The sequence below is a fragment of the Spinacia oleracea genome, chromosome 2, assembly GCF_020520425.1.
Source record: "Spinacia oleracea cultivar Varoflay chromosome 2, BTI_SOV_V1, whole genome shotgun sequence".
Lineage (NCBI taxonomy): Eukaryota > Viridiplantae > Streptophyta > Magnoliopsida > Caryophyllales > Amaranthaceae > Spinacia > Spinacia oleracea.
The window spans coordinates 87,614,916-87,639,726 of record NC_079488.1 but is presented as its reverse complement, the minus strand read 5'-3'; the positions used below and the strand labels follow the sequence as shown (position 1 = coordinate 87,639,726).

Here is a 24,811-nt window from a genome sequence, read left to right as displayed (position 1 = left end):
TTAAACAAAACATTGATAAAATTAGGGAATATGGATATAAAACTAGGATAAATTAACCAACAACAAACCCAATCCAACATTGGAAATATCGAAAAAAAAATACAAAATCAGAGATAAGAACTCCATTGACATAGATGCTCCAACGACGAAGAAGGAGAGCTCACAACAACATTCTTTTTCTGGAAAATCAAAACATAAATATCATAACAGCTCACATGAGTTCAAGGAGATGATGAAACATCGGTTTCATCGAAATAAATCCTAGAAAAAAAAAGAAAAAAAAAAGTTTTATTATTTGAAATTCAAATTCAAATTGTCATTGAAATTTTTCAGATGACTAGACAGTGACAAGGCAATGAGCTGGCATTGTTACCCAATTGGTGAGCATTTTAAGTCCAGTCAACTTAAAATGATTTTAGGTGTGGGTTTGGCGTTCAGAGTATGGGGGTGGTTAGAAGAATTCTTCCATGGAATGAGGAAGTTCAGAGAGTTAAGAAAAGTAGGAGCATCAAGAAAGTAGACTGTAGCTATAGTATTCATTTCTAGAAACAGTCTATTGTATTTGGCTTCAAATAAACTCAAAGTTGTTCATGGGTCATGTTGATCCAGTTAGAGTTACGTTGTAGTTGACAGAATTATGTTCAACATTGCTTGTAAACAGTAGAGTTTGGTGTGTTTTTTTGTTAAGGATTGTTTGCCTTAATACTGGATTTTTGGTGATAGGTTGTAATTCTACCTTTGGTAAATGAAATCTAATATTATTTGCAAAAAAAAAAAAAAAAAGTCGCATAGAACATAACCTTATTATTTATATTTTTTTTGACGCGAAAGAACAATTTCATTAATAATCAGCCATACGGCATCTACAATGATAAAATAGATCTGCATACCACATATTCAAAGAAAATACATAACTGTTACAATCAAAACAATTACTATTCTGCATCCTAAAGTACATCTCGTACTCCACCGCTTCTAGTTTAACGCGAGCAGTGATTTTCGATGTTTTCGCATCTTTCCAAGTAGAGCCTTTCGCAATTTGCGCACGAATTGTTCTGATCGACGAGTTGATGATAAACCCTAAACCTGTATGAATCCAGATCTCCTTCTCAATGATTGAAACCCTAAAAAAATTCTCATCCATTGATGAGAATCAAGAACCTAGAAAATTCTAGGAAAAACCCAAATAAATTGGGAATAACCCAAGAATAAATTGGGAACAAATCAACGGAAAACAAAACCAAAACAAGACAAATCATAAAGAAAAATGATGAAAAAACAAGAAAAAGGGTCGAAAATAGTCTAATTTCCGAAGAAATTAGATTATTTCCGGCCTAAGCGACAAAGAAAACTGAAACCCTAAAAGATGAGAGAGAAGAGATAAAAAGGAGAGAGAGAGGAGCCTATTATACCTTATTATTTATATATAGTACAAATCACATGACATAATTGTAAATAAATTGATTGTCAAGATATTCATTTAAGCTCAAATTTTATTCATTTAACTTCGACTTTTATTCATTTAAGCTCAAATAATTCATTTAATTCACTATTTTTTTATTTCTATTTTTTTTACCGACTTATTTGCGAAAATGTTTTACTTCCTCTGTTTCACAAAATATGCATCATTTTGACTTTTTATTTTATGTATATACTCCCTCTGTTCTCGAATATTAGTCTATTTTGGAATCTTGACACTATTCACAATTGAAAAGAATCTTCTAATTTTTTCCAATACGTCCTTCAAAACATATTCATGTGAGATCTTATTTTGTTCGTCTTACTGTGTAGTTTAACAACATCAAATTTTTATATTTTTTTAACATACATGTTTGGATATATAAACATTGAGTTGAAACGAGTTGAATAGTCAAAACAGGACTAATATTTAAGAACGGATGGGCTATTAATTTTGACCATCAATATCTTTAATTATATATTAATAAAAAATTATAAAATTATATTTTGGAAAATCTAATATATATATATATATATATATATACATATATATATATATATATATATATATATATATATATATAAGGAGACATATTTGCTGAATTATTAGAGCGCCACATAGGATTACTAATGGTTTCGGCTAATGAAAAATAAGATTTCTAATTTATTTTTGAATTAAAAAAATCGATTTCCACGTAGATAATTAGTTAGGTGCCACATAGATATTTTAATTAATTAATTACTAATATATACAACTCCATCAAAAATCAAACACTATAATAATTAAAAAAATAAATCTAAAATAAAATTTATCCAAAATCAAACACTAATCTAAAATAAAATAAATAAAATTTAATTTAAAATCAAACATTAATCCAATAGGAATATTTGCTGAATTGTTAGAGCGCCACGTAGGATTACTAATGGTTTCGGCCAATGAAAAATAAGATTCCTAATTTATTTTTGAATTAAAAAAAACTATTGCCACGCATTTAATTAATTAGGTGCCACATAGATATTTTAATTAATTAATTACTAATATATACAACCCCATCTAAAATCAAACACTCTAATAATTAAAAAATAAATCTAAAATAAAATTCATCCAAAATCAAACATTAATCTGAAATAAAATAAATAAAAATCAATTTAAAATCAAACATTAATCCAATATTAGAGCGCCACGTAGGAAATCTAATGGTTTCGGCCAATGAAAAGTGAGATTTCAAATTAATTTTGAATTAAAAAAATCGAGTTCCACGTAGATAAAAAAATTAAGTGTCACGTAGATATTTTTATTAATTAATTATTAATATTACACATATACAATTTCATCCAAAAAGCAACACACTCATAATTAAAAAAAATAAATATAAAATAAAATTCAATGCAAAATCAAAAACTAATCTAATCTAATACGAAGTATATAAAATTGGTATATACATAGGAATTTTATTTAAACTTAACAATTTAATAGAATCCCTGCATCGTACGGGCTAAAATCTAGTATATATTGAGTTTAACCCAATTTAATATATATATATATATATATATATATATATATATATATATATATATATATATATATATATATATATATAGGAGAGTTTTTTCAAGAGCGATTAGAGTGTCCACGTAAGATAGCCCAGTCACAAAATCATTATTATTATATTTTAAATTAATTAAAAATATTAATTATAAAAGAGATAAATATCCGGTAACAAAGATAAAGATAAAGAAAAGATAAAGATTGAGTAATTCAAATGTATTATATCTCAATCTCTCTATGTATATATTAACCATCTATCCCACTCCAAACCCCCTAATACATATTGATTGATCGAGTTTAGACGTTTAGTTCTACACACAAGAATGCTTTTGCATTGCTTTTCCATATTTCAATTTTTTGAATTTTGTTTTTATTGGTTGTAATTTGTAAAACTTATAACAATTTATCATATTCATAAATGAACATGCGGTAGGTTTTAAAGTTTAATGTTCGGTTTTGCATTTGTTCTTTCATATTTCTACTTTCTTTCATGTATTTTTAATGGTTGTAACGATTTATTGTATTATACTAATTATGATTAGTTTTCTTTGTTGGTATAGCCCGTATAGGTGGTGATAGTTCAGGATGTAACTATTCTTTTAAAGAAATATAAAGGCACAACACCACGAGGCCACGATAGTAAAGGGGCTGGGGAAACATACCAGCATGGATGATTCTACCAAGTTTGAAAAGCATGAGTATTTATCGATCATCACATAATTACTTTTATATGGTATTCATTCTTATATTTAATTTGTCACTAAAAATTATGAATTTTTTTATGTGAATGACTGATCTTGAGACCAACTCTTTATTAATCATCATATTCTTATTTTTATCATCATTAAAAGAGTTTAACTAATTGGGTGATGATAAAGGTCGCAAGTTGCAACAACATTTATTTGTCGCAATATTACGTGTCGAAATTTAATTGGTACATATAGGCGCCATGTAGGCTATGAGTCACCATAATATTTTTACTATCAATGCAATATTTTTACTATGAAAATATGTAAATAACGTGATCGATATAAAAAAGGAAACAAATTAGAATATTAAGATTTTCTACCATTTTTTGAAACATGTATAATAGGATATATGTGTTAAATATTTTAGTTTTCAATTTAAAATATATGACACATAAGCATGTCATGTCATCATTGTGACCTTTATCATTTTCGGGCTTGTAGGTCAAATATCCGTTTTTGGAAATATTTTCATTATAATACGAATCGGAGTATTATTGCAAACTTTTTATTCTTTGTTCTTCGCATTACGGTTTGTAGGTCAAATCTCCGCTTTTGGAAATAATTTCGGCACATATAGAATGGGACTATGGATTCGATTATTACAAGATTTTATTGTATTTTTTTGTTGAAAATTAACTTGTTCGAGTTGATTGCTATTGCTACTAGACTACGTACTCGTATTTGATAAATTTGTAGTATGGTCCTCATCTCTTGCTATAGCATAAGAATTATGTGTTTTTATGTATTGTAAATTACATTAACTAGATTCTATCCCGTATATGAATGGATATTCTAAAGTTATTATTTGACTGGAATATTTCTTGTCCTAAAGATATACGTATTTAATCATAGACATAGTAATATGCAATATTGTATGACAATTTTTTTTTCTTTTGAAGGTAAAAATTAGTTCATTGATAAAATAGTCATACGACATCTATAATAGAAATCAAAACTAACAAATACAAAACAATTTGGATCAAACAAAATTCTAATCCGGCAAAACCACGATCGTTGTAGATGAGATCTGACAATGATGGATACCCTCTTTCACATCAATGTGAGCCTCCAACGAGGGGTTCTTTCGATCTATTGTAGCTTTGGTATTGAATTAAATTCGATTCAATTGATTGTAGACGTAAGAATGACATTCGTTGTAACCCCGCACAAATCTTCTTCAATAAGGAGAGAATAGAGTTTTTATTTCGAACATGAAATCAAAAGCTAGAAAAAACAAGAAAAAAGGGGCTTACCATCAATCAAATGGTTGGTGGTAGCCCCTAGAAAATTAGGGTTTTAAAAGAGGAAGAGAGGAAAGGGAGAGAAAAAAGAAGAGCGGCCTTGTGAAAATGATACGGAGTACTTCATACACTTCCAACTCCTGTATGAAAAAAATATTATACAATATGATTTGACTAAAATATTTTCACAAATCATTTATAGTAAATATCTCTGTAGATTTGCGATGCCATTATATATAAAACCAATATTATGTTTTATATAAGTTAAATAAACAATTAATTAAAAAAATATAAATGAAAACTAAAATAAAGTAGAGATATTTTTTAAAATATATTTTGGTGCGGAAATTTTGGACAAGAAGTGAGTCGAGAGTCCAGACCTAAGACGTTAAGAAAATGGAAGTAACATTGTTTTTAAATTGTTACGAGTGTATGTAAATGGGGTAAATGGTGAGGATTTATTACAATATAAGAAAATGAAGCAATCTCTATAGGATGGACTAAATAGAACATGATGCGAGATGACATTAATAACTAACTCGATTTTTCCAATTTATGAACTAATCATTTCATAACTCGGTTTTTTATGAGTGTCTTGTGCATAAACATTTTAAATATTATGAACATATTTATACTCCAACTTGAATTTTGACCTATTTTACCTTTCTATTATAGGTATAATTTATCAGACACCTATTTTTATATGATGATGTATTAAGACAAAGATGTACGAAAATTGACAAACCCGTGCATCGCACGGGCTTCAATACTAGTTACAATTAAAAAGCAGAAAATTATCTTTATATGTAGCATCCCTCCCACTTGAGATTTTTTCCATACCCAAAGCTCGAACCCAAGACCTTGGTTAAGGCCCTTAACCACTCATACGAACCTCAATTGATTTAATATATCTTTTTTTTTTTTGGATAAATGGAATTTTTTTTTTTTTTTTTACGGGGGATAAAAGGTTTAATACATCTATTGTGAATAAAGGAAGTACTATAATTTACACCGGTAACAAATCACATTTGTTGTTCAATTTCACCTTTGTTTCTCACTCTTTTTCGGCCTATACAACTAGGGGTGTAAATTGGCTGGACTGGATTGGACTTTGCCAAATCCAAATCCAATCCAAAAAATTTTGGACTTGGATATTTGAGTCCGAATCCGATCCAAATTTTTTTTCGAGTCTGATCCAGTCCAATCCATAAAAAATTTCTTGAGTCTGAATCCAGTCCAGCCCGATCCAGAATTTTTTTAGAAAAGAAAGTTTATTTTTTTTTTATTTATAAAAAGTTAAAAACAATTATTTTTCTTTTGAAGGTAAGGAGTTCGATCATAATGCAAATAATACTGTTACAGACTAACTTTTTTGACACATAATATAAAATATACGAGTATTAAATATTAGGTATGAAATATATTAACACCTATAACTACAAGTCACTCTTTCGTAAAGGGAAAAAAAAATAGCCATTAAGCTATAGATATAATTGTAAATAATAATGTCTTACACATTAAAATACTTAGCCAAAAAAGGTTCTAGTTCTTAAAAAAAACAAAATTTTTAAAATATATTAAAGCTCAATAATCAACCTTCACATCCAATGGGAGAAAACAAAAGGAAAAGTAGTTGATATGGGTTTTATATGGAGTGTAATGTTTGGTTGTTTTCTGTTTCACAGAGTTATTAAAGCTCAAATATCACATAATTCACAATAGTTTTTAAATTACATATGTTTATCTATAAATAAGAGCATAAAAATTTGGACTTAATTGGATTTTGGACTCCGAAAGTTTGAGTCCAAGTCCAATCCAAAAATAATTAGACTTGGTAATTTGAGTCCGAGTCCGATCCAGTCTGACAAATTTAAACTGGATTAGATTGAACTTTGGACTTTGGACTTTTCTCAATCCAATTACACCCCTATATACAACACACCGGTCTGCACCCAAAAAAAAAAAACGCGCCGATAAATGGTGGCGCTCCTCAGAAAAATCACCACCAACTCCGCCGCCATCGTAGGCCGCCACTTTACTTTTTCTCCTCCCGGAATCCCTATTTCACCGACTTCGTCTCTCCTTTCTCGCAGAGCCATCGCCACTAAACTCTTCGTCGGAGGTATCTCACACTCATATCAGTATTCGTATATTAATCCGTCTAATTCTGTTCTGGAACGTCAATTTTATCGAAATTCCTTGTTTAGTTTGCCTCGTTGTTGATTTTTCGTGTTTTACTCGTTTCAGCACGGAAATTTAATCGATGTTTGATTACTTGAAGAAGATGATGCATTTTTCAGTACGCAATTGCATTATAATCGCTCTTTTTGGTTGAATCAAATGATTAGTTAAAATGTTCTTCTTATTTATATATGTAGAATCTCCGTACTTACTGCACTGAAGCATCGATTCATTGATTGCTTAGGAATTAGTAGATGTTGAAGCTTAACTTGTGTAAGTTGACTGAAGTCGAAGTCGCAACCCTATTTAGATTATTTTGCTTTTTAATAAATAGAGGAAGGTGCAAATTTCTGAGCGAAATAGTCTTCTTGATGAGAAGTTTGATAAGGTCTTTAGTGTTAGATGATACTCCTTTGTCATGCTTTAATATGCCACTTTTCGATTGGTGAATGTCCCTGCATAATACTTCCTCCAATTTATATTAGTTGCAGCCAAGAGACCATTTGCACTACTTTCATATTCCCTTCCTTTTGACCATCTTTGGTAATGTATAGGTAACCAGCCTAAAACATAACATAGTCATGTGAGATCGTGTTAGGTCCGTCTTAATGTATGTTTTCTCAATATCTACTTTTTATAACTTCTACTTATGAATAATTGGAGATATATAACTTTTACTTATGAATAATTAGAGATATATATATGGTCCAAGTTGTAGGCAAGCGTAAAAGTCAGTCAATTCCATCTAAAAGGACAAAGGAAGTATGGAAGTTATCATATATTGTAAATTAGTAAGTATAATTATGAATTTTCCCGTAATACTTTTTATATCTAGGATTTGAAACATATGTATTACGTAGTATCATAATAGATATCTATGTTATTTTGAGCGAACGTAGTGTCATAATAGATATTTATGTTATTTGAGCGAATTTCCTTAGAAATGACCAATTTAGCGTACAGCCTATCAAAGTGGGATCACTTGGACTTTAGGGAATAGGGAGTTGTTACTGAATGTTATTTTTTTTTCAATGAGTTGAAGTTGTTCAAATCATATATTCATATAAGATTGTCACTAGTATTATCCACATGAAAGATGATCAGATCATCTTTTTTGTAGTAGTAGTTTGTTTTGTTGTTGTCTAGTCGAAAACACGTAGCTAACTAGTAACTACTTAAAAGCAATGTATGAGGGAAGCACAAAACCGCAAACTGAGTAGTATGTGGCATACTTTATAGAACTTCATGACGTTAATATAAACTGAAAACTTTAAGCTTCAGTGGATCACTGGCAACTCTGTCATGAAGTAGGATTCTCTAAACAGAAAATGCCCCACATTCTTCTCAGGTTCTGAAGGGAAGCGACCTGAGATGTTTGATAGACACATCTCCGATCTTTGCTATCATTTGTGGGTTTTACCAGAGAACGAGGTATCAGTTAGATATGTTTGATTCTCCCATTTAGCACAGGAATTCTGAGGATTTTGGTGTCTTATAAGTGAGAAGTTGTGATAAATCTTTTGCCGCCCTATGCACAAAATGTAGTATCCTTTGGATCTAATATCTTGGCAAATGATTCTCAACTTATGCTCTTATGGAGTTGAATAGTGACAATATTTTTTCGTCTTGGTGACAACAAACTCAGCCCCTTTGCGCAGCTTAAAAATGTGTCCCTGGTTCTCTCTTTCTACCATCTTGATATCTGGAATTTTCCTAGAAATTTTTGAAATGATGCGCTAGAAGGCTTGAAAAGTGGCAAATCGATGGAATTGTGAGGGGTAGGGAAAGACCAAAGCAAACTTGAAAGAGGTGATTGAGAGTGATATGAGTTTATTGGAGATTAAGGAGCACATGATATTAGATAGCCGTAGTCGGCGGAGGTTATGCTGAATACTCAACAAGACTTCTTTTTTTTTTTCTATTTTCTTTGCAAATTTTCTCATTTGTTTTTAATGTTTTTAACATCCTTGTGCCTCTTCTTTAAAAGTGTAAGCCGACCTTGTTTTCTTATTCCCTAGTTTTCATGCCTCATTACTCTCGCCCTCACTTTCACAATTCAGCGTGTTTATTCTCTTTAATATAACCTTTTAGTTTCCTTGTTTCACTTTTGTTGTTGTTGTGAGCTTGAACTTTCAGCCTGTTCTCCAAATCATAATCATTTTTATCCTAAGCAAATAACGTGAGATGCTTTTGCCAACTAAGTTGTGCTGTTTTCTATTACTGTTGGATTTTCCATATATCTGTTGTGTAAGTGCGTTATGTCCGGCCTAGTTCTGAGCAAATCATCAAAGTTTCCATTATGTTCTTGTAGAGTCTGCTGCCTCTTTCTTCGAGGATAGATTTTTAGCTTCAAGCCATTCAGTTGATATAACTAAGAGTGTGAATGAGTTACGCCAAACAGAGTACTACATTATTCATGTTAAACTTATTTAACTTAGTTGATCTCAAGTCTAAGCTCGAGCTTTCAGTCATCTTAATGTTCCATTTAAACTCGGTAAGGAATTGGTGAGTTTATACTTCTCTCATTTATTAATCCAGCTTAGCTTATTAACCAGCTTTGTTCTTTGTAGCTCTTTCGATAAAATAAGCTTCTAAAAAAGATTTAATAATCAGAACTTACCAAATGTAAGGCAAGTGAAAAACTTTTTATTTATCTTGTTGGTTTTTGTTACTTTCTAGTTGAATTTCCAGAAAAAGTACATATTTTAAGTGAACATAAGAACTTTAAGTTAAATTTTGTTCAAAATCGTTTAAATTGACTAAACCAAGAAACATGAGTTTCTACCATGCTTGAGCCGATATTCTGGCTTCTTCTTCTTCGAAATTGTTTATATATTGATAAACCAAGAAATACGAGTTTCCACCATGCTTGAGATCTTATTTAAGCTGGTTAATAAGCTAAGTTGGATTAATAAATGAGAGAAGTATAAAATTGGAACTTAAGCTTTGTTCTCATTGGAAAATTAAATAATTTTGACAATCTTCAGTTCTTATCGAGTTTATAAAAGAGGCCATGGGGATAAGAGTTGGAGAACAAGTTGTAAGTCCTTTCTTTATTAGAGGAAAGAGAGAGACAAACATTTAGAGGGAAATAAGAATTTTAGGCTTTCTTCAAACAAACACTTAAGATTGGAACAGAAGAGCTTGACCTACCCATGAGGACTTGGTTGTTTGCAATTGAGGGTATCTTATGGTGTTTCGTATCTGATCATTTCCTAACATTTATGGGAGATGCAATCTTACCGATATTCTCATATGGGCATTGCTATAATCTTATATGCAGTTTTGCACTGGACACTATTTAGTTATGGGTTCCAAACTTTATGGCCACTTCATTGGGATCCTTTTGTCAACCAACTCTGGAAAACCAAGTTGCCTACTTGAGATGAACCTAAAAAAATTGTTTCCTTTACTTTGCTGACTGTCTGTCTACCTTTGTGTTCTAGGGCTTTCATTTCATACTACAGAGAAGACGCTAGCAGAAGCATTTTCACAATATGGACAAGTAATAGAGGGTAATTTTGGCACCATCCAGCCCTCCCCCCCCCCCCCCCCCCCCCCCCCCCCCCCCCACACACACACACAGAGACAGACACAGACACAGAAAAGAGGTTGTTGATGCTCATTTCCTGTTTAATGATGCTGATATGTCTTACTTTTGACAGCAAGTATTGTACATGATCGTGTGTCAGAGAGATCCAAGGGTTTTGGATTTGTAACTTATGCATCAATAGATGAAGCTGATAAAGCCTTGACGGAGATGAATGGGAAAGTATGTGTTTTATCGTGTATCAAGATGCTCCAGTTTTCATTTATTATAATCCCGCACTGGAAATAACTGATGAAAACTTGCAGCAAGTACATGGGCGCAATATCTTTGTGGATTATGCAAAGATGAAACCCGATTTTCGTACGGAAAGGCCCATAGCACGAGGACCACCTGTTGCTGATGCTGAATCTGTTCAATAAATTTTTATGGCATGGAAAGATGGAAACATTTAAGTGATTGAAAACACGAGCCCAGCGATTTTTCCGACATGTTAGGTACGTGACACAGTCCATAATATACCTTTAAATCATTAATGAAACCACCAACCTATTTTATTTTAGTTCTTTCGCGGTGGTTCAATTATGGATATTCTGGTAATTTCAGAGCTGTTTGGTGCTAGGCTAAAGAGTTGCCTAAACATTGGCACGTTTTTCATCCTTTTTTTTAATCTCTATTGAGCATACTAGTTTATGGTGGGGAAAGGTTCTACTGCTTCACGTCAATGGAAGTTTATTAATGTCGATTAACAGCAAACTCTTCAAATCAAAAACTGCAATGCAATGAAGTTGGGAGGTTGCTGAAATTTCTTTTTTCTATACTCCTGTAGTTACTGTGTCAGTATTTGGTTAATATAAGCTAATCCAAGTTAGTCAAAGTCCTCGTAAGTGTTGCTTAATATGATGTATTATAGACTAGCCAACATTAGAGCATGCCTAGTTGCATGAATCTAAAGTGAGCAAATGAATAAAAATATTTATTGTCGCGCATACTTGTTTCTTTGTTTGCCAACCATTTAGGAACTCCATCGAAGTTCTGTTTGAGTCGAGTCTGAATTAGGTGGGATTATTTCTTTGTGTTCTTATCTGTTGTTGGATACCATTCTAGTTTATGCGAAAAGATGATAGTTGACATCAGATTTGGTAGGTTTCTTTCTTGATAAAAGAATATTACTTCTTATCGTACAAGTATCCTGTAATTTTATGCTCTTTTTGCTTTTAAGCTATAACTAAAACTACCCATGTAAAGAAATGTGTTGCAAATTGCATGAACAAACTAAAAATCATATCCTACCACTGCCCTTGAAATGGGGCAGTGCACTCTGCATGGGATTTAAAACAGTCATCTTCAAAAATAATTCTCACTAGGTCACCCTTCCATGATCCATCAATTTTTTGTGGAAAAGTAATAGGTGATACTCCTAACTATGTGCATAATTTTTACGGCCTTTAAACCTAAGGCTAATATGTAAGATAAAAACTTCAAAACATTTAACAACCGTTTCATATTTTTGTTTTGTTTTGTTGTTGTGTGATAAAGTATTAAATATTTTTTTATTAATTTAAGAATCGCATCTGGCCAAAATTGTCAAATATCGGGTAGCTGACCTCGATATTTCTGCCTCTAATTGTGGTGTGAAACATACTCTGTTTCTTTTACGTTTTTGGTTTTTCTCTTTGGCACTCTCTCTGTCCCTTTGATCTTCTTTTATTCTTTCCTTTTGCATCTAATCTCGCTCCTTTCTCTATCCCTGACTTCATCTTCTGCTCTCGAGTCTTGACACATAAAATGACTAGTGAGCTGAAATTTACGAAATTGTATCCATTTGTCATCAGTTGACTATAGAATAATGAGTTGACCTTATGTCAGTAATAAATTGATCTTTACTCATTGAAGTGTGTGCCCTATCCTTTTGGAAATTATTGCAATATGGTGGCCAGACATATGGTTCTACTCCGTATCAGTAAAGGAATTCTTTAACTTATGCGGAGTATTGGGAAGTTGTAGATCTCAAACATATGAGGAAGTATTTGCACATGTCTGATATTTAGAGAAAAAAGGAAACATACTGAAATTACCATTGAAATTACGCATCCTTATGGACGACCACCTCCAGAATACTCACCATTCTCTAACCTATTTCGGTAACATACAAGATTATGCGGTGGAGTTAGACTACGGCTAGGCCACACACCAGTGACTTCATCGTCCTGGAGTGCATAGTACGGGTTAGAGTTAACTAGCCACGTGATCTTTCCACCGTACGATCCATAACCATATTCGAAGTAGGGTATGTATTCGATGGCATTCAGGTTTATTGGTCGAGATGGAGGCATAAGTTCCCTAGTGATCATCTCGGGTTTAACACCAGAATAGCACGCCGAGTTGGTGTTAAACCGAGACGATCACTAGGGAACTTATGCCTCCATCTCGACTAATAAACCTGAATGCCATCGAATACATACCCTACTTCGAATATGGTTATGGATCGTACGGTGGAAAGATCACGTGGCTAGTTAACTCTAACCCGTACTATGCACTCCAGGACGATGAAGTCACTGGTGTGTGGCCTAGCCGTAGTCTAATTCCACCGCCTAATCTTGTATGTTACCGAAATAGGTTAGAAATGGTGAGTATACCGGAGGTGGTCTTCCATAAGGATGCGTAATTTCAATGGTAATTTCAGTATGTTTTCCCTTTTTCTCTAAATAATTGTACTCTTTTTTTATGGTCAAGTGGTATTAGCAATTTTTTCTCTAAATAATTGTACTCATTTTTAATGGTTTAGTGGTTATTAGCAAATGGTCAAGTTCTTTTAGTTATTAAATGACATTTTTTATTTAACAAATGGAACTTATTATTATCAAATGACACTTTTTATTATCAAATGACACTTTTTATTAGTCAAATGGTACTTTTTTGTAAAACATGGTTTGCTTTTTACAGTAATTTTGATTCTTCAAATATGGGCCCACATTTTTGAATCTTGAAATATGGAACATTGCCCATTGTAATTTGAATACATTTTTTAATCTTGATATATGGCCCATTGTAATTTGAATCTTGAAATAAATGTCACATTGTATTGTGGCCTCAACATATAATGCAAGGCCAATGTAATTTAAGAATGTAATTTAAGAAATGGCACTGCACAGGCCAACATTTCAAATTGGCCTTGAAAACAATTGTGTCTTTACTTGAAAACAATTGGATTACAAACACAAATTGTCATTACAGTAAAGGGTCAATATGTGCCTTTGCTTTGACTTGACTTGGACTCCAACCTTTCAATGACACAAACTAATTAACATAATGAATCAATCACGCAAATGTTCAGCATTATTACAACTACAAGCTTACGGATAAAATGAAATAAAACTGTTCGCCATTATTTCAACTACAATCAAATAAAATGGTATAAAACTGAAATGAACTAGTACATAGGCATCATCCTATTTCTCCTTAACACCGGACACAAGATCCCGGATAAACAGCGGCAACTGATTACTTGCCAACGTAGATGCACCCGGAACAACATGTCGTGGATCAAATTGAGTCGCAAGTACACAACCACTCGTCTGGTACGTGGTACCCAAACTCAACCCCTGGGCCGATTCACCACGTTCCACCTGAAGCATCTGCTATGAAAAAGACAGCAGCTTCCCAGGACCGGGTTGTTCAATGCAACAACCACCACCAAGCACGGGTTCATAGAACCCACCTACAGCACCGTTCACAGACCCACCACATACTTTAGATTGGGATTATTCAACATAGAGTTGATGTGGGGCTTGTTGTGGGTGAATAAAACGTCTTTGTGAAGGTTGTGGCTCACTATAAGGTCGTTCTTGTGGATGCTGAGGATGAAAATAGCGTTGTTGTTGAGGATGAACAAAGGATTGTTGATGTGTTTGTTGTGGGTGACCATAGCATAGTTGTTGAGATTGTTAGAATTGTTGGGGTTGAACATAGGGTCGTGGTTGAGTTTGTTGGGATTGAACATAGGGTCGTGGTTCAGATTGTTGAACATAGGGTGATTGATGAGATTGTGGGGGTGGATGGCCAACATATCCTGGAGGTAAGAGGGTTGTAGGCTCAGAAAAATAACGAATAGTGCCATCTAACATTTGTATACCACCAAGAATTTGTTGTAACACTTGATAATTTTTTTAAAAACATCAAAACTATACCAACATAAGCATATGACAATAAATTTGTACAAAACATTACCTGTTGTTGGGGTGGCTAGGGTGCCTGTTCCTGCTGGGTGGGTGGGGGGTGGGGGGGTTCCCTGTTCCGGTTCCGTGGCCTTCTTGCCCTTCCTCGTAGCTGCCGGCTTCCTTGGGGTTGCTGGCTTCCTTGGGGCTGCTGGCTTCCTCGGGGCTGCTGGCTTCCTCGGGGCTGCTGGCTTCCTCGGAGCCGGCTTATCCAAGACTGGATAGGTCGGAGGGTGTTCAATTTGGGTGGCATCATCATCGTCATCTTCATCTTCAACTTCAGTTTGGGTTAAGTCACAAATGTTATGAGAAACACCTTTCCGGTTCATCTGTTCTTTCGTTGGAGGTTTCTTTGGAAACTCAGTACATGACCTGTATATATAGCTAGTGGTCTTGTGAGCAGGTGCGGGAGACTTAAAGGGATCCAAAAGGGGAACACTACCCCCATCTTTACTACTAGACGGAAAACCATGCCCATCATTACTTACCGAATAAAGACCAGGAAAATCAAGACTTCCGGGAACACTATCACCACCAACACAACTACCTTCATGCTCAGTTCCAAGTGGGGAATCGAAGACTGCAATACGACGTCGTACAGAGACCAATTCACCCACAGAAGAAGGGGTTACCTCAGTCGTACCCTTTTCTAGGCATACAGAAGATGGGGTTCCCAACATGACCTCCTCACTTTGGGTAACATCGTTTTTCCTATCAAGCATGGAAATCTTCTCATCCAACCGAATATCCAACAACTGAAATATATCAACCACTACATCAACTGTTTCTTTGTAACTCGAAGTCTTCTTGCGAATGGGATCAAAAAGGACCTGCAACTTATCATACCTACAAACATGGCTAAGACACAAAACCAATATATAATCACATACCCTTTACTAATCATAACAAACAAGATTTTATACCAACAACAACACCAAGCAAGGAATACATATATTCACCCTACCATCAACCAAGAAATAATTATAATTACCCTACTTTAACTATTCACAACAAACATGATTTTAGTTTGAATTGAAACAAGAACTGACCTGCAACCAACCTCTGTCTTCAAGGGGTCATGGTACATTACCTTCACCTTCGTATGTTTTCGTTCAACATCTTTCCTCCAACGCCGAAGTATATATTTTTTAGGGACTTCTGTTTGATTATTTAACTCATATACAACCATCATGTGCCTACACATGATCCCATGGCATTCAAAGTGCTTGCACTGACAACTTACTTCTTTGGTCACATAATTATAAGTCGCAACGTACTTTATCTTACGTTGCGTTAGGATCTCCTTCCTAGAGTATTTAGGTTTAACCCAAACCCTATCAGCAAGCTCATACTCTTCCACGGCATCATCCAACATCTTCCTACCAAGACCATTGACATAAAGCATTTTCGAACATTCTCTTTAAACCTCGTTGAACTTAGCATCAGTATAACATTTCTGGAAGACAACTTCAATTGGAAAATCAGTTACAATTTGCCTTATATTTCTCGCCGTGCTTTCATCGGCCTCCTTTCTGCATTTGCTCTACCCTCCATTGCTTCGCAGTATGACTCGGCAAACTCATACAAAGGCGTATGTTTGTCAACATAACAATCAAAAATAATTGTTAATGCTTTCAACCCGTTGTGTCGTCTTCATTCCAGCCTAGAATAAATGCTTCAAATACGCAGGTACCCACATATGCCTTTCCGCGTACATATCTACACACACACACACCATAACTAAATTAATTCATTCCAAATAAATCATTCCAAAATACACTGAAACAACACACTGTCCTTTCTTCTTTTTGTCAGACCACAACTGAGGTTGTGTGTTACAGATCGATCGGATCAAACTGATCATTCTATGTGCATTTCAGATTGATCAGGGTGGGTGCATTTCATTTCAACATACCATGATCAGTTTATGAGAATTAAGGTTGCCTAAACATATACTTATACTTAAGGTTGCCTAAACATATACTTATGTTTATGAGATTGTGATAAACAAAAAAGGGTTGCAAGCAGACTTACGTTTATCATAATGTGATCTATGATCCAAAAAAATGGTTGCAAGCATAACAGAATCTCATAATGACCTTATAAAGGTTGCAAGCATGGCCAAAAATCTAAGCAAACTTAGTTTCCAAGCATACTAACCTTCAAGCCAAACAGATTCAATCTTTGACAGGGTATACCTCTCCATCACAGTTGCCCAATTCATTTCAAATTCATCAGCATCAAGACTACCATAAATCGCATGCTCCAAATCTTCTTTCAAATCAAGGTACTCTTCATTCTTTCCGAGCTTCTCACAAAACTTCTGCGTAATGTGCCATAGACACCACCTATGACATGATTGACTCATGGTTGACCTTAAAGCCTTCCTCATAGCGGCATCCTGATCGGTCAATATCCCAGTGGGCGCTTTACCTCCCATACACTCCAACCAATGACCAAATATCCACTCAAAGGTGTCGGCTGTCTCACGAGATACCAAAGCACATCCAAGTAATATGCTTTGCCCATGGTGATTTACACCTATAAAATTCGCAAATGGAATTCTATATTGATTAGTCAAGTAAGTGGTGTCAAAGCATACAACATCACCAAACTCCTCATACGCCGCTCTACTATGAGCATCAACCCAAAGAACATCTAGCAAGCGCCCATCTTCAGCTTGCCTAAACACGTGAAAAAAACAGGATTATCGTCTTTCATCTTCTCAAAGTAAGTAAATATCACCCTAGCATCTCCCACTTTCGACTTCTCCTTTCTCAGTTTAGCAGCGTAATCATGAAGATCCTTCTGCGAAAAGGGCATGTGCGCTTTACCATTCCTCTTGGTTGACATCAAATTATACACTTGATTTCGCCGCCATCCAGCCTTCCTACACACCTCAAATTCCCGACCTACGTGTGGATTATCTTCAATGAACTGCTTTCGGAAGGCAGCAATTGTTCGGGACTTACCCGCGGTTGGGTGGTGATTTGCATGTCCCATGACTGATCTACGTATAACCCACTTCCCTATCTCATTTACACTGGCAAAAATATGAACGTGACATTCACATTTCTTTGACTTGCGTACACCACTGCCAACAAGAACCAGCAAATCAGAACCTTCATCACAACTGACCTTCCGCTTCCTTTCACGATCACCATAGCACTCACAAGTCCACATAAAATTACGCTTCTGTTTAACTACTACTCCTATTTCAGACCCATCATGTGACAAGCTACTGCTAGTACATTTCTTCGACGAACCACAACGACGGACAAAACAAAATCCCTTTTGCCTCCCATACGCCTTCAGATGAGTATCAATCCCCTACCAATCAGGGAAAACCATATCTTCCTTCACTTCGGGCACTTCCTCTTCCTCCCCATAGGAAGTCACTACAAAGTTCTTGGAGGGAGTTTTGAAACCATCACCCCCATCCTAAATTTAAAAACACATACAAAAATTTTCATTCGCATTGAAGAAGAACAACTGCCAATGCATGTTTTCATTTTCATGAACATTAAATGGCAGATTGGAATTAACTTGCATAATAAAGAATAAACAGGTTCATAATTCCACTACCATCAACTTTAATCCTAACTACCATCAACTATAATGCTAACTACAATCAACTATAATCCTAACTAATCATACCTAACTATTAATCATTAATAATAAATAAACATCAGAGTATTGATTAACTAATATTACATAATAAATATTCAATACACATATTTATTATTCAATTAACATGGGTATCGGTCCTGATTAAACACGAAATTTCATCAATTTCGTCAATTCTAACCACATAACTACAACATAGAAATCAGAACATAGATATCAGAGCATTCATACCTTTCATTAATCCGGTCCTAATTAAACACGAATTTTCATCAATTTCTTAAATTCAAACCAAATAACTAAAGCATTGAAATCAGAGCATAGATATCAGAGCATTCAAATCGAACTAATTAAACAGGAATTACACGAAATAAAATACCTACAAAATCCTAAATTTTCGAGAAAAACAATAAACAAAGCCTCCATTTACCTCAATCGGATCTTGTTCGTCATCAGAACACTGAGATTCCCACCTCCATTCATAAGGCCCCTCTTGGTCGTTTAGTAAACGCCCAGATTCTGGATCTATTTCCCTCGAAGTCATCTCGAGAGTATTAATCCGACTCAAATAAAAAAATTTAGTTAAATTTGTTTTGTGGTTGCACTCAATTTGATTGTTTGTTTTCGAGATTCATTACTGGGTTGTTTGATTTAAAGAACCTGGGATGAGAACTGGGGAAGAAGAAGAACAAAAGACGATTTGGGGACGAAGATGAGCAATTGAGACAATTTGGGGAACCTCAAGCTTTTCCACGTAGATAGTTCCAACATGGCAGTTTGGCCATGTGTCTTTCACTATTCAATTTTATTTTCCCCCCAAAAACACATCCCTTTTTAATTTCCCTTTTTTTTTGTCTGATATCGGTTGGGTTGCACATATCAGACATATGCAAATACTTCCTCGATTGCCGCCACGCCTACCTCCAAACATATTATGATTCCCTCTTTAATTTGCGGCACTTTTTAGGCTTTTCTGAGGCAAATCATTATGTCATCACTTTATCATCTTTCTAAAGGTCAATTGCCTTGTGATCAAATTGAACACAAGTCAGCCAAGAGAACCCATTTTAAGTTCCAACATAGAGTATGTAAATACTAACAGTATAAGTGAACCTTATTAATACTAATTCGTAGCGTAAGTGACCCTTATTAATACTAATTTGTAGCGTAAGGTATATCAAGAACATACTACTAATTCAGCTACCAAATTAATCAGTATCAAATATCAATATGAGTATTTACTTGTGTCTATTTTGGACGAGCCATTTTTCACATAGACTTTCTCATACTGAATTAGGTGTATTTAACGAGTCCAAATCCCATGTCTCGTACTTAACGGATAGTGGGTATATATACGGTACAAAATAGCGGGGAATTCGTAGTTAACGTACTAAAGTAACAACAAATTTTGGATACTTCTTAAATTCGTGAGTGTGTGACCGTGTGATTGTGACCTTGTCTTTTGAATTTCTATTATATAAGCGAATTTTTAAACAGCGTTAAGAAAATGATTGCTACTTTTACCCTTTATTTAAATCAGAAAAAAAAAAAAAAAAAAAAACACACAATACATCTTCTATTACAACAGAGAAAGAGAATAATTTAAAAGATAGATATAAATAAAAAGAGCACCAAATATCAAAAGGAAGAAAAAATATAAATAAAACGAGCACCAAATATCAAAAGGAGGAAAAAAAATATAAATGAAAAGAGCAAAAAGTAATAAATCAATTAAGTATTTTAGTGAGCTTTTTTACATTACAAGCACGCATAGAAAGCTAGTCCCCTGTAAATTATGGTGTACATAATCGTAGACACTTTCATTTTAAAATAGCTATAGAGCCTGTTCAAGAACGGGCGGTTAGATAGCGGTAGTTCAGAGGACTTGTGATTTTTGGTAACACTAGTTGTTGGACCATTCGTGATAGTGCACGATCCCCTAAGGTATACAAATTTATTTTACAGAAATGTTACGTAAAAGACTGATATTTACAAATTTTGTTAAATGTTAGAAAAACATTGCTAAAGTTCGATTTGCGTGTAATTAATAATATGAAATCATACATACGTTTACAATATTTGTGAAGGAAGAAATAAAAGAAAGGCAAAATAGAAAGAAAAAAATTAAAAAAAATTAAGAGAGACATGGTAGCAAGATTACTGAGTGTATAGTTGTCCCCACACTATTGATAAGAATAAGACAAAAAAAACAATTAAGGTACAAAATGGGGACATAATAGTAATAGAAGTTCAAGGCTTTATAAGTGTTAGGATATGAATTAAAAAGAGGTGTAATTTAAAGGTTGAAAAAATATAAAATTATATATTGAATTAATATTGAGTGTCGGGGGGGGAGAAGTAGAAGATGCTAATGAACATATTGGAGTATTGTTAACTTTATGTTGAATAATGAAGATGAAGTGGAAGAGGCGCTGAAGTTCTAAAACATATAAATAACAAAAGAAAAATAAATAAATAAAACAAATTGATGGATGAAAGGAGGGATAGACACATGACTTCTTTTTTTTCCCGAAGGGAATAGGAAAATTATCATTAATAAATCGCCATACGGCATCTACAAATAATAATTAGCCCTAAACAAAATATAATCTAAAACATCAATATGAAATTCTTCAACCAATTTACTAGTATGCACGCTTCGGAACCGCTTCTTTGATATAGTAGTAATCCAACCATATTCGACTTTCGATGACTCAACATCTGTAATGCCTGATGTTAGCAATTGAAATCTGATCTTCATCTTGATCTTCAACCAGTAATATTTTTCCCTCATACACACAGATCTACAAATAACCTAAAAAAACAAATTTCCCTGAAGGAAAAGAAAAGCCCCGTTTTTCAAGGGAGAAAGATCCTCACACAAGGAGGCACGTTCTTATAACCTAAAAACAAACATAATTAAATGAATAACCAACGAAAGATTAAAGATTGGGGCTTTCCACCGATAAAAATCGATGGAAGCCTCTACAATATTCGCCAAAGGAGGCTAAGGTTTGATAATAGACACATGACTTCTAATAATCTATGATTTTTTTTTTAAATACTAGGTATAGATGTATGCAGGGCCGTCTCAAAGATTTTAGAGGCCCTGTGCTATTATAAATTGAGGCCCTATTAATAATTTCAAAAATAAAAAATCTCCAATTTTTTATTTATGGTTGTATTTTTATATGGAACACGAATATGACTTATTCATGTTATTGAGGTATATTTTGTTTCTTAGTACAACTTTCCACTGCAATCAACATATTCAAAAATAATTTTAAATTTAATTACACACTGAACATAAAATCGAAAGAAGAATTTTGAAATTGTATTACCTCGTATATGACAATCAAACATTTAACAAATTCACCAACAAGTAAATAGCAAAAAGATTAGATGAAAAAATAGATACTCAAATTCACTATCAATCTACAAGTATAATAATAACACAAAAATTGAATTACAAATAAGAGTGGGGAAGAAGCAATGAACATCGTACCGATGTCCACGAGGTGTATGCCACCACAACGGTTCTGTTATTCGGATGGAACACTACAAGAGGGGGGGTGAATTGTAGTATGGAACTTTCTAGCCAATTTTGCGGAATTATAAAGAAACTTTAAGCAAGTAGAGAAACAATGCAAGAGAGATTTTACGAGGAAACTTTCTACGCCCAACTAGAAAGAAAACCTCGACCCACTAGGGATTTCAACTTAAACTCTTTTCACTATAGGGCAACAACTCAGTTACAAACCTATAAGGAACTCGGGCATTACTTGAGTTCCTCTACGAACTCAAGTTCCCAATAGTTGTTCCTCAAACAACTACGCTCTCACTGACTTCCCTAGAAGTCTCTCTTGACTCTTTTGCTTCACTCAAAGCCTATCAGCTTCTCTCTCATAGACTTCACTCAAAGCCTCCCCAAATACAACAGGAACTCACTCAAGTTCCTACCCCATACACATCAGGAACTCACTCAAGTTCCTGCCCAAAACTTATACAAGAATTCACTCAAACCCTTGACAAATTACCCATTACAAGAGCTCACTCAACCCTTGAACAACTCTTAAAATATTGACATTTGATAATTGATTAAACTCTAATATGTAGAGAGTGAATAACTGTAAAGGAACTCGGAACTGACAGGAACTCGGAACTGCAGGAACTAACTAAAAAACGTGGAACAAATATATCTTCTTTAATTACCTTCCACGTAAACCAGACTCTGTGGAATGACCGAGAAGTCAGACACTCTTGAATGAATGAGAAAGCTCTCCTTTTATAGAGGAAGAAACCTCAACCACTTTCTCCATAATCTTCTCCACTAACAACCACTAAGCCCTTCAATTTAGGCATGATCCCATGACTTTAGTCAGTAGAGAAAATCATGGAGTTAGGGCTAAGCATAATCAGGTTTTCCATGATCTCCTATTATTTCTCCACTAATGTAGTTTTTCCAAAACAACGTAAAACAATGATTTTAATTTTCTAAAACAAAACCTTTTAAATCTGATTTTAATAAAATAGAAAAATAAATTTTATTAAAATAAAATAACTAACAATCAGATTTTATTTTACAAAAAGATTAATTATTTTTTATTTATTAAAAATAAAATTTTAAACACATTAAACTACAAAAGATATTCAAAACAAATCCTAGAATGAATAGGACATTATTAAAAACGAATTTTAAATAATAAATAAATAAATATATGATATAAAAATCAGAATCCTAATTAAAATAAGATTTTATCAAAATTATCTTTTATTTTAAAAACATAAATAAATAGAGTTTTACTAGGAGATAAATACTCAAAGTCAAAGGTAAATCCCTAACAACTAGGAGTGTTAAAAGCCACGTTATTGACACTTAAAATTACCTTAAAACTAGGAGTATTCTAGGAAGATAAACTGACGTTATTTCTCATAAGTTCCGACAAGTTCCTTTTGGCACCGTGTTCCTCAATTATTCAAGTTTCTACATACTTACATGAATCATAGAAAATAAACTCTTATTTTCTTCTTCATGCTTCATGATGCTCCAACTCAAGAGCCTCATGTTGATAGTTCCGCCTCTGGAACTTCTCCATGCTTGTTCCTACTCAGGAACTTTATACTCGTTGTTCCTCGTAGGATCTGCGGAGGAACTGATCTGTTTGTGTTCCTTTGAAGAACTTTGTTGCAGCTTGGATACTTGATTTATTGACTTGAACTCTTCATGTTTGTTTCTTCATCAAACCTATATTTGTTTCGTATACATATTGGAACTCAAACATAGGTTAGTCGTTTGCTAGTTGTCATCAAAACCATAAAGTCAGTGATGACAACCAATACAAGCAAGATGAGGAAAACTAAACTAATAAACAAGTATGCAGTAGTTAAGGACACAAACTCTAAGTCTAATGGTATACTTATATAATTAGACTTCTCTTCTGAAGTTCCCTTCACTTCTTGAGTTCCTTTCAGGAACTTCACTTCTTCTTGTATATATCTTCATAATCTTCCAACTAAATGATCTGTATTAACCGTCATTACTTGTTCATGCACATCTAAACAATACACACATTAGTTAGATAATCATCATTTGTTCATAATCATCAAAACACTATATTACTCAACAATATTCCCCCTTTTTGATGATGACAAACAAATGATGCTTATCGCAAATTAAACATTAAAGATGTACATTAATTCCCCCTTAATAATACAGACTGGAAACTATTGAACAAGTCATGCATAAGAGGATTTAGACTTGACTATATTAGACAATAAGCATTATACATAATCTTCCCCCTTTTGTCATTATCGAAAAGGACAATTTTACACATATTTGCTTTAGGTAAATCATATATACATATTGCTATATGCCACAATTACCACCATAAAGGTTAAACACTTGTTAGTCCTAAAAGTCTCAAGATGCTCAATTTTCAAACTTAGGATGCATATGCTACACGAATTTCCAATTCACAATCCAAAGATCCAACTTTAAAATTACTGAAGGAACTTGACAAATAATAAATTAAAGTCAAGCATAGATCAAATTTGAAAGTCAAAATGGATTAAGAGAGTATGATATTGTAATATCGGGCTCAAAGAAGTATGAAAGAAATTTATGGAGCAATTTGAATAGAGGGAACTTTGAAATAGATAGTGTGCTCTATAGTTAGGTTTTCAAAGTGAGGTTCTCAACAATCATTAGAGTTTATCACTTTACCTCACAATCTTGAAATTTCTTC

General features: G+C 33.7%; 2 protein-coding genes across 6 annotated transcripts in view; one reads left to right on the top strand and one right to left on the bottom strand.

Moving 5' to 3' along the window:
* Positions 1 to 6,938: 6,938 nt before the first annotated feature.
* The window catches only part of LOC110797528 (small RNA-binding protein 11, chloroplastic), a 31,338-nt gene continuing 13,465 nt past the window's right edge, over positions 6,939 to 24,811 (top strand). For 3 of the 5 annotated variants that reach the window (XR_002535859.2, XR_008928189.1, XR_008928190.1), the window contains exons 1-4: positions 6,939 to 7,119; positions 10,625 to 10,693; positions 10,844 to 10,950; positions 11,034 to 11,222. Coding sequence is in view for 1 of the 5 variants with exons in the window: in XM_022002646.2 (XP_021858338.1) it covers positions 6,975 to 7,119; positions 10,625 to 10,693; positions 10,844 to 10,950; positions 11,034 to 11,147 (435 nt within the window). In the remaining 4 variants the exon portion in view is untranslated. Of the gene's footprint in view, positions 7,120 to 10,624; positions 10,694 to 10,843; positions 10,951 to 11,033; positions 11,715 to 24,811 lie in introns of those variants that run through there. The other 2 variants (XR_002535858.2, XM_022002646.2) reach the window with 2 other exon arrangements.
* LOC110797518 (protein FAR-RED IMPAIRED RESPONSE 1-like) lies at positions 16,363 to 19,110 on the bottom strand. Its single transcript, XM_056836174.1, has 4 exons — positions 18,997 to 19,110; positions 17,710 to 18,272; positions 17,103 to 17,626; positions 16,363 to 16,409 (listed from the first exon to the last, which is right to left on the bottom strand). Exons 1-4 carry the CDS (start codon positions 19,108 to 19,110, stop codon positions 16,363 to 16,365), a joined length of 1,248 nt encoding a protein of 415 aa, XP_056692152.1.

What these genes read in the sequence shown, in the direction of transcription:
- LOC110797518 (XM_056836174.1), bottom strand. Translation starts at nt 19,110, where the DNA reads ATGACTTCGAGGGAAATAGATCCAGAATCTGGGCGTTTACTAAACGAC. An exon ending in GCTAAACTGAGAAAGGAGAA is followed by an intron (nt 17,627 to 17,709) that starts GTCGAAAGTGGG and finishes TCACGTGTTTAG; the next exon opens with GCAAGCTGAAGATGGGCGCT. An exon ending in TGAATCTGTTTGGCTTGAAG is followed by an intron (nt 16,410 to 17,102) that starts GTTAGTATGCTT and finishes TTCCAATTGAAG; the next exon opens with TTGTCTTCCAGAAATGTTAT.